The sequence below is a fragment of the Physeter macrocephalus genome, chromosome 7, assembly GCF_002837175.3.
Source record: "Physeter macrocephalus isolate SW-GA chromosome 7, ASM283717v5, whole genome shotgun sequence".
NCBI classification, from domain to species: domain Eukaryota; kingdom Metazoa; phylum Chordata; class Mammalia; order Artiodactyla; family Physeteridae; genus Physeter; species Physeter macrocephalus.
Genome location: NC_041220.1, coordinates 150,867,351 through 150,883,746, shown reverse-complemented (window position 1 = coordinate 150,883,746; position 16,396 = coordinate 150,867,351). Strand labels below are relative to the sequence as shown.

General features: G+C 44.0%; 1 protein-coding gene across 9 annotated transcripts in view; it reads right to left on the bottom strand.

Annotated features, from left to right (window-relative positions):
- STS (steroid sulfatase) overlaps positions 1-16,396 on the bottom strand; it is a 238,297-nt gene that overhangs the window by 55,930 nt on the left and 165,971 nt on the right. For 6 of the 9 annotated variants that reach the window (XM_055086298.1, XM_055086299.1, XM_007125268.3 and 3 more), the window contains one exon: positions 6,015-8,994. The exons of 1 other annotated variant lie outside the window; for it this stretch is intronic. In XM_055086298.1, coding sequence (XP_054942273.1) covers positions 8,621-8,994 — 374 coding nt within the window. In that variant the 3' untranslated portion in view covers positions 6,015-8,620. Of the gene's footprint in view, positions 1-6,014; positions 8,995-9,397; positions 9,578-16,396 lie in introns of those variants that run through there. 2 more of the 9 variants (XR_008617964.1, XM_055086300.1) reach the window with 2 other exon arrangements.

The following is a 16,396-nucleotide window of genomic DNA, read 5'->3' as shown; positions in this document are numbered from 1 at the left end:
CTTTAAAACATCGTCATGGGAAAACAAGAGCACTATATAATTTTTTTTTTTTTGGCACCAGAATTCACTAAACATTATTGGGGTGAAAATAAAAAGGGCAAACAATTCAAAGGATAAAAGGTCAGAAGATGGTTTACTGGCATTTAAAATATATCACTGTTCCTACTATATATTCTTTTTACTTTAAATATAGTGTCAAAAATTTTAAACATACAATTAAACAAGATGCAACATATTTAACATGGCATTAAATGTAGGCTTTGATGTTATTGTTAAAGCAGAGACATTTAGCTTGTACAGTTGTTGATAAATTTCCATGCCCTGTAAGATGTCACCCAGTGAAGTGATTATTTATCTCCCTAAAGCCCACTCAGAAAAGGTTAGGAGATGTGTACATTTCTGAAGCTTCAGTCAACCTAAATGTTAATTTTTGTGTTTTGTTTGTTTGTTTTTCATCCTGGCCCAAAGCCATCCTATTTTTCCTCTCCTCCAACTACCTAAAATATCTTTCTAAGCCTGCTGAAGCCTCAACCATTCCAGTGTTCAAAATGCCCCCGGATTCCTTAGGAGATGTTCTGCAAGGGAAAAAAAATGAGTGATGAAGTATCTGGCAAAATTTAATCATTATTTCTTTGCAGAAACAGAGTGGTGACATGAGTTAGTCAAGAAGAAGGTACTTAAAGGTGCAGTGACAACATCTAAGCCCTTGGTCACTTAAGAACAAAGGATTATTCCTTGCTCACCCTATATGGTCATCGTGGGTCATCTGGGTCTCTGTTTGGTGTCATCCTCACCCTGAGACCAGTCTGGGGGACCAGCCTCTATCTGAGATGTGTAAAGAGTGCTGGGAAATTTTTATACTGGCAACTGATGCTGCAGCTCTGAAGTGACAGGTGACATTTTCTCCAAAACACAATCTTAAAATGTGCCTGGACCGTGGAACAAGCCACAGACCTTTAGCAAACACCATAGTGAGGGCTGTAAACAGTAAATGGACAAACACAAAACCACATGCCTGTTTCTTTAAATGCAGGAAACCAACTCCACTAATCTGAACTCCATTTTAATGGTCAGTATCCTCAGATCGCTTCTTTCCTCTGGAAATGTCTCAAGTCTATAGGCCAGCTCATAGATCCAATGTGTGGGTTGAATTCACGCAGCACCCTCCTGTGTTCCTTGGTAGGCCAATCAAAATAATAAGTTCTATCAATGACTTACATATCCAGCTCTTTGTACAATGTCACCATCTAACCAAGCCTGCTACGTATGGCGGCCCAGGTTGCACACTGGACAAATTTAGAAAGCACTCTTCCTACGGTGGTGTGTTCATGTCACCCCTGGAGTTGTGCAGTAGACAGCACGCACAGTCATACATGGAGACCATGAAGGTCTATCCATTTACTTTTTTTAACCAAAACATCACGGCATAAATCTGAGCATAAAGCAGTCTGTTTACATCCTGTTTTCTATATCTGTTTCCTCATCTGTAATGAGACAATCATAACATCTATCTGACAGAGATGGAATGAAGATTAAGTCAATGAATGCAGAGACGCACTTGGAATCAAGCCTGGGATGCATGAGTCTAACCAAACATCATCCCGTATGCCACCCTATCACAGCAACGCATGGGCCCTGGGACCGTCTCCCACCTCACCTTCAGGATGATGAAACTTGTTGCAGAAACTCACTTTATCTCTGCTTCTGATGCTACAGCTGGGAATACGTCTCCCTGATACAAGCTCTAATGGATGGGCTGTCTCATACCTCTCTCTCGTAGCAGTTACTGACCCGATACATTTGCCTCGCCTGATAAAATGCCATGAGTGCCCTTTTCTGAATTATCTGAAACTCTTTAACTTCTCCCAACCTTTTCATATGGCACTTGTCACCTTCGCTGAGAGGCACTAGACAGCGCTGCTTTCAAACCTTGCTGCAGAAATGCCCCTCAGATTTTAACACGAAACTGATACTGTGCATTAACTGAATGTTTTCAGTGCTGACTTTTAAAGAAAAGCACAGGAAATAAGCATCTCATGGATTAATTGGAAATATTAAACATTAGTTACACGGCATTATTTCAAAGGTTGCTGAAAGAAGTTGGCATAAAAACATTACATCATCTTTTGATCTTTTTCTAAGACTGAAATCTGATCAACAAAACTAAAATATCGCATTCACAGGAGTCTTTTACATATTCACAGGAAATATTTTTGAAAGTATTTCAAAAGTGATAAAGTTTGCAGGGAATTAAAAAAAAACAAAACATTCCTTGCAGGATATTTAGTCCTGTCTGAAACTTTTGTAAGACATTTTGGTGCACCAGACATTTGGTCCATGCCAAAAGGTCCTTGAAATTTGGTCCTATCTAAAAGGTCCATGAGATATTTGGTCCATGCCACACAAGTAATTTTGAACAGGACCAAATATTAAGCACCTTTTGGTGTGGACCAAGATGTCTCCTTGGGCGTTTTGGACAGGACCAAATATCTGCTAGCCAGAATATTTTATAAAAAGGTATTCATTAGAAGATTTTGCTATTAGAAATACCATCATTCCTAGGCATATATATTTTAAAATCTGCTATTTTCCCATAATCCATGATGCAAAATGTTGAGAAAGAATCTCAACATTTAAGTAATGATCAAATTGCTGGTTGTATAAAGCAAGCAACTCTGTTTCTCACTCACTCACTGTAGTTGCAGAATTACTTCTCCACAATTCTGGGCTGTGGGCAGGTGGTGGTGGTGTCCATTATACTTCTAACTCTAAGTTTCTCTGTTTCCCACCTTCATATGGTTGATGGTCTTTAAAGAATTAAGGCATATACCACGTTTCCTTGTCCATTCACTGGTTAGTGACATTTAGGATTCTGTCCACATACCGTCTATTATGAATAATGTTGCAATGATCATGGTTGTGCAGATATCTCTTTGAGATCCAGATTTCAATTTTTTGGATAAATACCCAGAAGTGAGATGGCTGGATCCTATGGTAGTTCTATCTTTAATTTCTTGAGGAATCTCCATACTGTTTTTCACAGCTGCTACACCATTTTGCATTCCCACCAACGATGTAGAGGGTTCCAATTTCTCCACATCCTCACCAAGACTTGTTGCCTTTTGTTTTGTTTTGTTTTTTAATAATAGACACCCTTGAACTTTAAAAATGAGGGCAATCTTTCAGTAAACAACATGGATGAATCTTAGGTACAAGACGCTAAGTGAAATAAGCCAGTCACAGAAGGACAAATACTGCATGATTCCATGTACATGAGGAAACTCACAGAGGCAGAGAGCAGAATGGTGGTTGCCAGGGGCTGGGCGGGGGCGTGGAGTGAGGAAAATGGGGAGTTCCTATCAACGAGTATAAAGTTTCAGTTATGCAACATGAATACATTCTAGAGATCTGTTGTACAATTCTGTGCCTGTAGTTAAAAATATTGTATTGTACACTGAAGAATCTGTTAAGAGGGCAGATCTCATGTTAAGGGTTCTTCCCATCATAAAATCAAAATGAAAAATTAGTGCATAGGCTTCTATTCAAAGCAACACCAGTAGATCGGAAAAATCTTTTTGCAATCCAAAAAATGATCACAGAATGTCAAGCTTACATAATGTGGCCAAGCTTAGTGTTATTAGTCAAGGTAAGTAACCCTAGCTGCTGTTGCAGTAACAGCCTCCAAATCTCGGTGGCTTAAAAAAAAGATTAGATCCTGTTCAGGTCACAGCCACCTGTTGATGAGGGGAGGGGGGGGTTTCTCTGGAGCTGCCCCAGGTGGTGACTCAGGAATCCAGGCTATTTCATTACCATCATGGCATCACCATTCCTTAGGACCATCTCAGAGTCCTTCCCTGGATATTCTGCATTCTGCAGCTACAAACAGAGGATGGTGCGGGGACCTTCTGGCCAGGCCTGAGTGTCTCTATGGTCCCAAAGATAAAAGAAGTGGGCTATGTCTTCTTGCCCGATACCCATTGCAGTGAAACCATACGTAAGAGCTATGAGACAGTTTCTGCTTCACATGCAGTTACTGAGGGGCCCTGCCCGCTAGGGAATATGTCATATGTTTGTGTGTGACTTAGTTTTGCACCCTGTGTTAAATTTAGACAACATAAATTTTGACAGGCAATTCACAGTTCATATTTATAATAATATATTCATCGGAAATTGGGCCTTCAGAAAAACACCACCGTCCCTCAGCACAGGTAATACAGTTTGAAACCTGTAGATCCTCATATAACCAGGGAGGCCGATTTTATATCCCAGACCACCATATGAAACTCATTATGTTTGCTCATTGGGTAAACCATACAATCTGCCTTTTTTTTTTAATTGCAGTGTAGCTGATTTACAATATTGTGTATTTCAGGTGTACCACAAAGTAACTCATATATATATATATATATATATATATATATATATATTCAGATTATCTTCCATTATAGGTTATTACAATATATTGAATATCGTTTCCTGGTTGTATACAGTAAATGCTTGTTTTTTATCTATTTTGTATATAGTGGTGTGTATCTGTTAATCCCAAACTCCTAATTGAATCCTCCCCTCTCTTGCCCCTTTGGTAACCATAAATTTGTTTTCTATGTCTGTGAGTCTGTTTCTGTTTTGAATATATTATACATTCATTTGACAATCAGCTTCTCTGAAGATGGGTAAGATCAACAGCAGTACCCTGAGAGGTCATTTAGAGGATCTGAACTTCATGAGGAGAGCCACCTTTAGGGCAAACATTTGAGGCTCTCCTAGATGTAAGGTCCACTGAGTTCTCAGAAAACTGAGAAATTGCTTCATGACAGTATTTCCTTTGCATGAACACATGGGTCGTTTTCAAGTTGCTTGTGTTCTAATTAGGTAGGTGGACGTTTCCTTAATTGAAATGGCTCCTCTAACATAATATTTGACACTCTTAAATACGGGTAAATTGCGATCCCTTAACTCGGAGCCCATCACACAGAGAGATGGTAGGAAGTGATGTCAGCTAGAGGCAGGTGTAGCAACACAGACCCGGTTCGTGGCATCGGAACACCAAGGATGGCCAGGGCACCCACACCGTCCTGTCTGAGGCCAGGGCAGCCCAGATGGATGGGAGGTGAGGGGAGTCAGGCAGCTATGGTTTACGAGGCACTTGGTCATTGACATCACACCTGACATCCTCTCAGGACCAAAGAGGAGGTGATGAAGCTTGGCGTGTACTGCACAGGAGTCTGTGCAAAGCAACATCTTCCATCCACACACACCTCCCCCTACTATGACCCATGGGTCAGCCCGCCTCCCGACGGGCATGGTTTAGCTTTTATCCAGAATGGCTGGGTCAGTGAGAGCCCATCTGAGCCCCAGCATCACTGCATTCCTTCCTTATTCTCATGGCTTTAGCAGTTTAGTCTGACTCTGCTTCTGCCTTCCCAGGGAACCCAGTTGAAAGGTAGAGAAGAGAGGGCAAGGTTTGTCGTATCAAAATTTAGACTCTTCTCTGCCCCAAACATCTGTTGAGCAAAGTAGGTGCTTCATCTGGGTCCAGGACCAGTTAAGACTTCCAAGGCCCAGGAAGGAAACATATGTATAAGATTCAAGATAAAGACAGGTTACATAAAAACATAAACCATATTAAAACACACAAGAATTCTATTTTACGACTGCGCTGGTACCTGCGCGTCTATGATCTTCCACCCCAAATGTTCAGTTTTTGTTTCTGACGTTAAAAGACATTAGACATTTTTTCGTGAGCCCCTGAAAAGAGGCCGTGTGCGTGATGGATAACTTGGCCCTTGCCCTGCCCTCTAATCATGAAAGTCGTGGGCTATTTATTTCTTACCCATCTCTATACTTCCTACCCCTCCCTGGAGCCTCAGACATTCCATAAATATTTGCTGAACTGAAACCCATATTCCCCATCAATTAACATCGTGCCCCAAACATAGGAAACACTCCGCACGCTTGCTGAATTGAGTCCTGTGGGAAAGCACGGCACGAGAGCAGAGAATGTTCAATTGCCAAGGAAAATTTTATTTTAATTTTGCATTAACATCAGGACAAGGGTCTGGGAAAACTGCACAGAGGAAATCACTTCACAGATCACATTGTTCAGACAGATGCCAAATACTTTACCTGTTTCTTTACCCTTCACTGGACGTCCTTCAGGGCTACCTGAAATCTGTTTCCTTTCTTTAATCCTTAATTACCTCCATATGTAGGTTGTGATTTTGCTTTTCATGCAGTGATACTGACATCGGCAAATAATGCCCTGTCTATAGGTTAGTGTTTGCTTAGCCTTTAACATCTACGAAATGCTAGAAATACAAAGACTTTTTTAAAAAGAATTTGTTTAAAGCTCAAAACCCACTAAGCTTTGCACATACAACTCAAGAGGTCACACCGATGGGAATTCCAATTTCCTGCTGTACATTCCAAGCAAAACTTTCAGATGGTAAGTGGTCTGAAGTCTATGGTAATTATGATTATGACAAATAAACCTGATTTTCAAATACCGTGAAACATAAGGGTGATCCAAGTTATTCTGAGGCAAATAGTTTAAAGCTCATTGTAGCTCCAGAGGTATATGTATTCTTCATTGGCTGTTACTATTGTACAGGTTAAACAATTAATTCTACACAAAGCTATGTATTCACATCATCTATAAAACTCCTTCAAGTTATTTCACCCTCAAACACATGTTCTTACATCAAAAAATGTTTTGTAAAAGTCCATCTGGACTGAGTATGTTCAACTCTGAGTAAACATGTTCATCTTCAAACGTAAGTTCGTAACAGTGGCTTTATATAGTTTTTGTATGATAATAGCAATAGTCCTAACACATTAGTCACACGCTGGTGCATTCTTTCATGAGACTATTTCCTAAAACAATGTGACAGATTTCAGGCAATTTCTGGAATGAGAAATCCACATTAAAAGAAAGATTCCTGTTTGTTTTCCAACTTTAAACCATTCCCAGGGAGTGGGCAGGGACGGGGTGGGAATCATTTCTCTTTTGAAAGAAAAAGAAAGATTAAAATCTGAAATAGTAGACCTTAAAGAGGAGCTGGGGACATGCTGCTGGATCTTAGAAATTCTTCAGTGGAGACAAACAGAGGAAATCAGAATCCACTGTCAGAAAGCCTGAGCTACACTGTACACATTCTCTCCAAAGTGCCCGGAGGGGTCAGGGTACCGGTGGGGTGGGGTATTCCATTGGCCTGCACTCTTGTGGGATCGAGAAAAACCCTGAGCCAAGAGCAGATGTTCAGACATGTCCCCGAAAGAGATGCATGGGAGGCAGATGGACCACAGCTCCTGAGGACAGATCAGTAAAGGAATCCGCGTGATATTGTTGGAGGATGTTCAGTGCCTGAAGGTGACCTAAGTGCTCTCTGCACAGATGAATCCTTTCCTCAGGAGGGGCTGGTGGCTCAGACGTTGGAACTCTCTCCAGCTGTGCCCCTAACCCCCTGTCTCCGACGTGAGCTGGTTACGCCTCGTCCTGCGTTACTGAGGTTGCAGGAAATGGAATTCAAACAAAATTGTACATCTCATGGTGGAGGCATAGATATTTCTTAGCCACAGGATCAGACCACACAAAACACAAGTACGGACATGAACCACCTTCTCTCTTCATTAAATTCTGCAAGAACTCCAGATGTCACGGTCATGGGTATGGGTTGTGGACGGACTGCTTGTGGCTTTCTCCCCCCATGAAATATCGCACATTTTACACGCCAAAAATTCTGAATCCTGTTCTAAGGGATTCCAGGGACTGCAGCATCACTGAAGTGGCCTTTGAGTTCAGAACCTCCGTTCACCCAAGAAACAGCAGAACCCAAGTAGAATGCTGCAAATTATGGGATGCAAATCCGTAGCGGAGAGATTTGTCTTGGCATTACTGTTCCTGAGGGATTTCACCAAAAGGCTGTAGCACAAACAGAGCCGTGAGCCTCTATTGTTTTTACTTAAATAGTGATAAGCTTCTAAATACTGTAAACTTCTCGAAGAAACCGTATGCATATAAACATATATATCATGAATAGTATTTCATATTATTGCAAACAATACTGACAGTAATTGCCTTCCAATAACCAAACTGGAACTTACCATCATCCACGATGGGTCAAGATGGTCTTTTACTCATTATAACGTTGCACGTGTTAGATTTAGTAAACACTCTTTAAATTTTATCCTCTTTTTCGTGATGCGCTATAAGGGGAATCACAGTGGTCACAGCATCACATCAGCTTGTGGAGTAAGTGATGCCTTATGTCGTGGATCCCACGCATTGGCTGAGAGATGAACAGGTTACCTGTGCAACTTCCTGCTCTCCGTATGCACTGGTGTTGGCCAGACTCATGGAAAACCCGCCTACCGCATTCATATAACGTTGGCCTTGGAAGACGTGACTAATGTCCGTGCCTCTGTTTACCGCAAACCCTGATTTTCTCCCCAGGGTGTAAATGTGGGGCTGTGATGGAGCCTCCAGGTGAGAAGACAGAGAAAAGGGATCTGAGTCCCGGGCTGGAAGCCGCCAGGGCTGTGGCGTCTCCCGGTGCCGTTCCCCGTGGCCGTCTGTGATGTGGCAGCTGGGGTGGCCCCGGGCGCCCCCAGACGCACGTGGCTAGCGGCTTCCTCTCCCATTCTGCTTCTCCCAGTCGCACTGGCAAGACAGGCCTGACAATGAGCAACACATCTGAAGCCACGGCTTCCAGATAAGGTTCCCCAGCGACAGCTGATTGGGGACGTCCCCCAGGGTCTCAGCGTGGCGGGCTGCCGCTTGCTGCATGGTCTCCAGGATCTCCCGGAACCGGGGCTGTGACGTCGGAGTTAACGGGTTTCTCTCCCTGGGGTCTTGAGAGATGTCAAAGAGCAGAGGCGGGTCGTGGTAGGTGACGTATTGCCCGTGACAGAAACACACGTGGGTGGCAAAGCATCCGTTGGCGCCCTCAGGGAAGAACTTGGGTGTGAAGAAAAAGGCTTTCCAGATGGACGTGCCTGTGGTTGACAAGGACAGAAGTGGGTTTCGTGGGGACAGGGTCATCAGAGTCACCGCCCAAGAGAACATGCACAGCAATCACCCTGCCGTGCGCTGCAAGAAGGCAGAGACCTACCACTCGATTATGCGTGGAATGGATTTCTCATGCTTAAGGCTCAAAAGGGTAAGAGACGTAGCTGAAAAAAAACCCCATGCATTGCTGTTTAACTGCCACAGAACAAGAGACGAATTTGATTATGCAATAGCTGTTAGGAGGCAAATGTAACCATGTTAAAACTTTGGCATTTCCTCCTTAATCCATCTCTCTCTCTCCCTCTCTCTTTCTCTCTCTCTCTCTCTTCCATCCTTTTCCCAACCCCTAATTTCTTGGGAGAAGCTGGTGAGAAAGGAAAAAAGCGTACTCATTGTTTGAGCAGAGAACTCTACGAGGACTGTCGCAGTTCAGTCTCATAAACTTGACAGCTTGCAGCTGCACTGGGGCAGGCACTCAGCAAATACACACTGACTAACAGATTCTAAGCTCCGAGCTCTGACCCTTTTTGTTCTCCAACTTCAAGATGCTAAGCTTCGCAGCCTGTGTTTCTGTTGAAAACAAAGTGGAGGGAAGAGGCAAGCTCAATGCTAATATGTACGTGAGATGGTAAAACGTGACACACACACATACACACGCGTACACGTACATCCAGCCATCAGGAACCACCTGAAACACGCTAGGACCTCAGCTAACATTTGATTTCCTCCCTTTTAAGAAAGCCCAGACGCATCCCATCCAGAATTTAGTGAGGCTGGACGTGAGGATGGGGAGAAATTGCAGCTGGGTTACAGAAATGATCTTTTGGGGGCGAAGAAAATGTTCTGATATTAGATTTGACTGTAGTCGTAGAACTCTATACATTTACTAAAAATGGTTGAATTGGAATTCTATGCTCTATGTGTGATACCTTAATAAAGGTGCTAAAAATTCCAAATTGACCCCAGAGTAGGATGGTTACATAGTTTTAAAAATGTAACTTCTGTGTTCCATTAAACACCCAATACTGACATTTTTAGAAAAAATTAATTTACAAACAACTGATTGTGAAATGTTGATTTCCTGTTTATCCTACAAGGTTATGACTTTCTGAAAGCCGACTACTAATCACACATGCTCTGACAGAGGTCTAAAAACTGTTTCCTGGGTAGAAAAAGGTGGCAGATCAAAACAGAGTTAACACGTAGGAACCAAGCAGAATTAGGTGCAGACCGAAAATGTCCTTCTTCGCTTTATCCTTTCAGCTTTTTTATATAAAACCATAGAGACTGTCCCACTAGAAAGCATCACACACCTATTTAATTCACTTCCATCATTTGTTTGCATGGAGATGGTGATTTTGTAGTTATAGGTATCGAGTGGTCCATGGATCCAAATGCAAAAGAAATTAATGGAATTAACAGAAAACAATTGCCATGGTTCCCACGTTCTCCCCAAACAGCCCCTGACCTCACACAAGCATATTCAAAGGTGGCTAAGCCTCTCTGGTCTGGGGAAGAACCGGTCAGCACAGACAAGCAATGTGCATACGGCCTAGATGAATATACTGAAGAGATCCATAACAGGGAACCTCCCGTCCGTCGCGTAGTTGATGCTGGGAGAGATGGCACTTACTGGCTGGGTCGCTTCACACAACTTACAGGTCAGCACCTGCCTTCTAAAGATGAATTCAGGCTGCGAGGCTGCAGGAAGAATTCCAGGGCCTGCTTTCCCTCTCCAGCAGAAGGTAAAGAGGAAGCGGGTTACCTTCAAATTCTTTCCGTCCCCCCGTCTCATTCCCCTTGACCCCTAGATCTTCTTCAGAAGCCTTTTCGGCAGCGAGAAGCTGCAGCCACTTAGAATCTGTCCTCCATCAGGGTCAGCGGGGCCGAGGCTGTTACAGACAGAGGCGTGGAGAAGCAAGCCTCTTCTGCTCTGGCCCCAAAGCTGCAAATCTGGTGGCTGCTTTGAACTTGACATTCGAGTCAAGTCTTGGTGTGCTTAAAACCCCAAGAGAGTACAGGCTCCTGGAACAAATTCGTTTAAGGTCCTGCGCTACCCGCTTGCTTTTGAAAGCCGTGCACGTAGATTCCGTCACTAGCCACCTGTGCTCTGTCCTGCCCAGGTGTGAACAGACGGGCGGGCAGTTTTAAGGACCAGTCAGTAAATAAACCTCAAGCATCCTCACAGGGAGCAGCCGTGGTATGGCAGTGTGGCTCGGACAAGTGCAGAAGGAAGAATTACTTTTTCTGAAGTTTTGTTGGGTAAGTTATAGGGGTGTTTGCCTTTTTATAGCGCAATTTGGACTTTTTAAACTTTTTATAAAAAGATACATTGCGTATTCTCTGTATTATTTGTTTAGCCACTTTGGAGTTGCTCACATGAGAGAAACTGGGCTGCATTTTATTGCATGTAGGTGTATAAGATACGAAACCTTACTTCAGGCTCTGTTCTGTTGCTCACCAAAAACGCAGGAATCGACATCGTCAAAGGCGTCATTTCAACAGAAAAAAAGTAAATCAGTAGATCTTGTGATAAAACAGGAGGCACCTGGTGTCACCTTATATTTCTAATAGGTATATTTATTCCTGTTTACCAAAATTATTTTAATAATGTATTTCATCCTGGATTTCTCCATATACTACTAAAAAAATGTTGACTTAAAAAAGTTTTTTTCTCTATTGTTAAAATTCCAGTCCACTCTGAACAAAGGTTGCTTCTGTCTCACCTCTGTCTCAGATAAATATTTTGACCACCACGGGATCTGAATCTTTCTTACAAGTGAGGCCCACTGACCAGAGGAAGCAATTATTACATTTTCTAGGGAGAATGCAGGAAAATTAAATGGAACATTTTTTTCAAAAAAATAGTCTAAGTAGTGATGGGAACGATAATTCGACTTAGGTTTAAACTACGCTCCAAAATTTAAGAGAAATAATTGTGACTATTAGAGGACAAAGATGTCAGTGACATACAGTTACAGGGCTGCTTTGTCAAGGTCATGGAAAATGCTGTGGAGATCACTACCTAGCTATGAAACCCATTTTTATGCAAAATCACCACTGGAAAAAAACTGAGTGGATTCGTGAGAAAAGAAAGTTTACAGTCCTTTGACAAAAAGGCAAATAGAGTTTAAGTGAGAAAAACCTGACTCCTAAGCTAGACCCTGAACTCAGCACCTTCCAAGTGTAATCCTAAAGCAGCTATTTCACCCAAATTAAAATAAGCAGTGGGTTCCTGGGATTTCTCGGGGATCTGAGGGGTGTGAGAGCCCAGGACAGGAACAGCTGTTGCGATTTGGATCACATCCAGGGACTCAGCCACCAGAAAAGGTTCAGAGGTCCGTTGACAGAGAAACCCCAAGCCTGAGCACACAGGGTCCCCAAGAACAGAAACAGAGAGAATGCAAAGCCCGTGTTTTTCTGTCCATGCGGCATTGGAACCACCTTCTGCAGATATCAGATGCTTAGTTCTGCCTAACAGATACCAGTCCGCTTTTGCAAAGTGCTTTTCCCTTCATGCGAGGATTCTTGTCGGTCTGGAGCCATGACCAGCATCAAGGGGAGACATCCTTTGTCTCTGAGCTCAGAAGTGTTTCCTGTCTTGGTGGCTAGTTGACTACCATCTGCTTGAACTCTCCTTCCCTTTCTGATGGCTCTGACAGTGTGGGTTCCAATCCCCGCTTTGTGATTTCCTAGCTGTGGGATGCTGGGCGTGGTGGTTGACCTCTCAGGGCCGCAGCTCCTCTTCTGATAAGTGAGGATAGTAATAGTACTGGCCTCGGGGCTTTGCTTTGGGAGTTAACAATCCACCCCCACGTGTAAAGCTCTCAGAACAATGCCAGGTGCATAGTAATAACCACCTTTGCGTTAGCTTTGAATATAAAGCTGCTGTCAATCTAAGACAAAAACACTAGTTTCTTTATGCTCTTAAATCTGTTGCCACTGTAATACAAGTCTTAAGATACCTTTCCCCGCCCCGCCAAGGATTCTTAAAGAATATGGACAACAAAATTTAAATGGCTTCAACACATTGGCTCTTAATTTATACATTGGCTCTTAATTTATCACTCAGATTTAGACATCCTCTGATGAATGTTGTTGAACAGCTAGTCTTGGCAAGATTTATTTTGGATGCTTGGAGGATTCCGCGTACATATAGAAGCCACCCAGAGTCATTTGGGGTTTTTGGTCTTAGCAGTGTTTCCCACTACATAGCGCCATCTTGGAGTCCTTCAAGAAGTATTTCAAAGACTGCTCTGTTTTCCCACTGTGAGTGGCCCATACCAACCCCCTGGGACCCTCAGCTTGCCCCCTTAGTAATGTTGGTCTCACCTCCTGGACAGACGTCTGAAAATCCACCCCAAGGTCCCCAAGCTCATGGAGACCTCCTTGCTTCCACGATGGCCCCCAACCGTGTTCCCCTGTCCTGAGCCAGCCACTTGACATCAATGCCACATTTTTGTCTTAGACCCAAAGATCCTAGGATGTGGGCCCACATGGAGCCACCTAGGGCACCAGTGTCTTCACACACGCTCCCAGAGAAGTGCGGACCCAAGGGCTCTTGTTCTTGACCCCCGAGACTCGTGTCCACCCATTCTCTGTAGCCCAGACCCTCAATGACCCAGCACTGGGCTCATGGATTATAGACCCAGTTCTGCCAGCTTCCTGCGCTGGTTGCACTGAGACTCAAGATACAAAAACACTGAGAAGGAAGAGGAAGCAGGTAAGGGCTGTGACCCAGAGCACCTGTTTTTTAAATTCAGATTTAGAGGAACCCTAGCTCCATGAGTGATGCCTGAGGGCCCGAAAGCAAGACACTCCCTTTGACTAAGCGTTTGTTTTTGCATTTTGGGGGACGGAAATGTGAATCCTGTACTGAGTGGGTACAGAAGGCGTGCTAAAGTCTCCCACTCCCCACCGTCTCTGTGTGTTGAAATCCTATCCATCGTTCAAGGTCCGACAACTCCTCCTCCGTGAGCCTGTCCAGGTCTCCAGCCAGAAGTTACCCCTGTTTCCTGGCGCCTCTCAGCGGTTTCTACCGTGCATTCAGCCCTGAAGGGCTACCACCGTCTGTGGACTCCATTTCTTTCTGGGTTACTCGCTCTCTGAACAGAAGAACGGTTATCTCCCACGTGTGTTAAACGCCCAGTACCTGGAGCCTTACATAGAAGAGGCAATGTATCTGTGAACTGCCAGCGTCCAGGGCCTTACGTAGAACAGAGCTGGGTAAATTAATGACGAATGGGCCCGACAGAATGGGCAGGAAGACACCGAAAAAGAGGGAAGAAGCCAGCTGCCACCACGAAAGCCGGCATGGGGGCAGACAGGAAGCCCGGTGCCTTCTGTGTGTCTCTCCTCCAGAGCCACTGGGGGCGTCCTGCCTAAAATCTCTCAGTGCCAGCACAGCCTCCAGCCAGCCAGAGATCCAGGCTGCTTGGTGACATTTGGTCACGGCAGATAAATGAGCCAGGAAGTCAGAGATTTCTCGGGGTGCCTCCACGTCACCTTTGCCTTCAAGAAAGCGTGTGCACAGAGGCATGTGCAGGGTGGACATGGCGGCAGCGGGAGGGTGTGGATCAGGGTCAGAGTTCATCCAGGGGAGACCAGAGCTGAGGTCCCCAAGGATGGGTGGACTTAGGGAATGAGAGGACACGAATGAATTGCACAGACAGTCCATGGGGCTGTGGAGATGGCCGGAGAGACAACAGTGAGGAAGAAGAATCATCTTTGTGAGTGTGAATAAAAGAACTGATTGTCTTGGGGGAAGAGTTCCAGTTTACCACGGGGCAGACTCTCAAAGTAGCCAGTGTTGGTTTAGCATCCAACTTTGCAGTCAACTCTTGTTACTACTGCACGCCTGTTCTGTGACCTCTGACACCTCTTCGTCCTCATCTGTGAATAACTTTGGTAGAGACTGATAACTATCCTCAGGCTCCCACAGCTGTGGGGTGTTCCCAGGGCACACAGACACCCGTAATGAAAGCTACACTGTCCAGCCTCCTCTGATACCAGGTGTGCACAGGTGACCAACTTCTGGCCCGGGGAACATCTTCCTTGGGAGATATCGGACATGCACCCTTTTCCTCTCATCCTTTCCATCCACTGCTCCCTCCTGCTGCCCGTAGGTGGACACTGTCCCCCTTCTCCACGCAGAAGAAGCTGCTGCATCTTCCAGATGGTGGGACGGAGCTTGGCGTCTACATCCCTGAAACTCTGTGGACCACCTACCGCTAGACTTCACTCACGAGATGAAGACAGAAACCTCCCTCTGATATAAGCTACTGTGACTTTTTGTTTCTGTTACGGCCAAATCTAATACGAATATAATCAAAATCACTTTTAATAAGGAGGATTAAAAGAGGCATCATATGCAAAGAGCATAGCAGAGCGTCTGCTAGACAGGAGATCTAGAATAAACGTTAAGGGTGCAGCGTATTGCTATCAAGTGTGTCTTCCAAAGACATGCAGTGGTCACATAAAAAAGATGACGCGTTTCAAGAATAAGAGATTAACAGAGGGAAAAGCCTTAAACCACCTACAAAACACTTGTGGATAGAAGATCCGAAGGTGAGGAAGACACAAATATTTAATATAAATATGAATACCTAATATAAATACTTAATACAAATATTCACTACAACATGCCTTGGTTAGAGCTAAAATGTACCCATAGAAAATGCCCAGGTCTGCTAGCAGATGGAAGCAAATCAGGACGGAGTTAGAAACAAGCAGGAATACCGTGAGAACTGACATATGCCCCATGCTGACATCGAAGAAGAGAGATGTGCAAAATATTGCAGAAAATCAGTAGGAACGAGTACGTCAGGGGGAAAAGGGCAGAAGAAGTGGCCTGTGGTAGCTGCGAATAAGCTGGGTGCTGAGCTAACACTGGAGGACTCGTTCAGAAACACTGTGCTTTCGGCGTTCGAGAAAGAAACTCCCATTTTGATGTATTTTGTCTCCGTAAGGAAGCAAGGTTGCATTGCGACAAATGAACAGAAGACACGGCTGACACGTTTTTCGTCCAAGAATTAATGTAATCTTAGGTCAGACATGCGAAAACTTTAGTCGAGAAGTATTAGATGTCTGTAGAGAACAGACTTGTGGTAGCCAAGGGGGAGGGATTTGGGGAAGGGATGGATTGAGAGTTTGGGATTAGCAGATACAAACTATTATATATAGGATGGATAAACATCAAGGTCCTACCGTAGAGCACAGGGAACTATATTCAATATCCTGTGATAAACCATAATGGAAAAGAATATGAAAAAGAGTGTATATATATATATGGATAACTGAGTCACTTTGCGGTACAGCCAAAATTAACACAACATTGTAACTCTAATTTTTTTTTTTTTTTTTTTTTTTGCGGTACGCGGGCCTCTCACT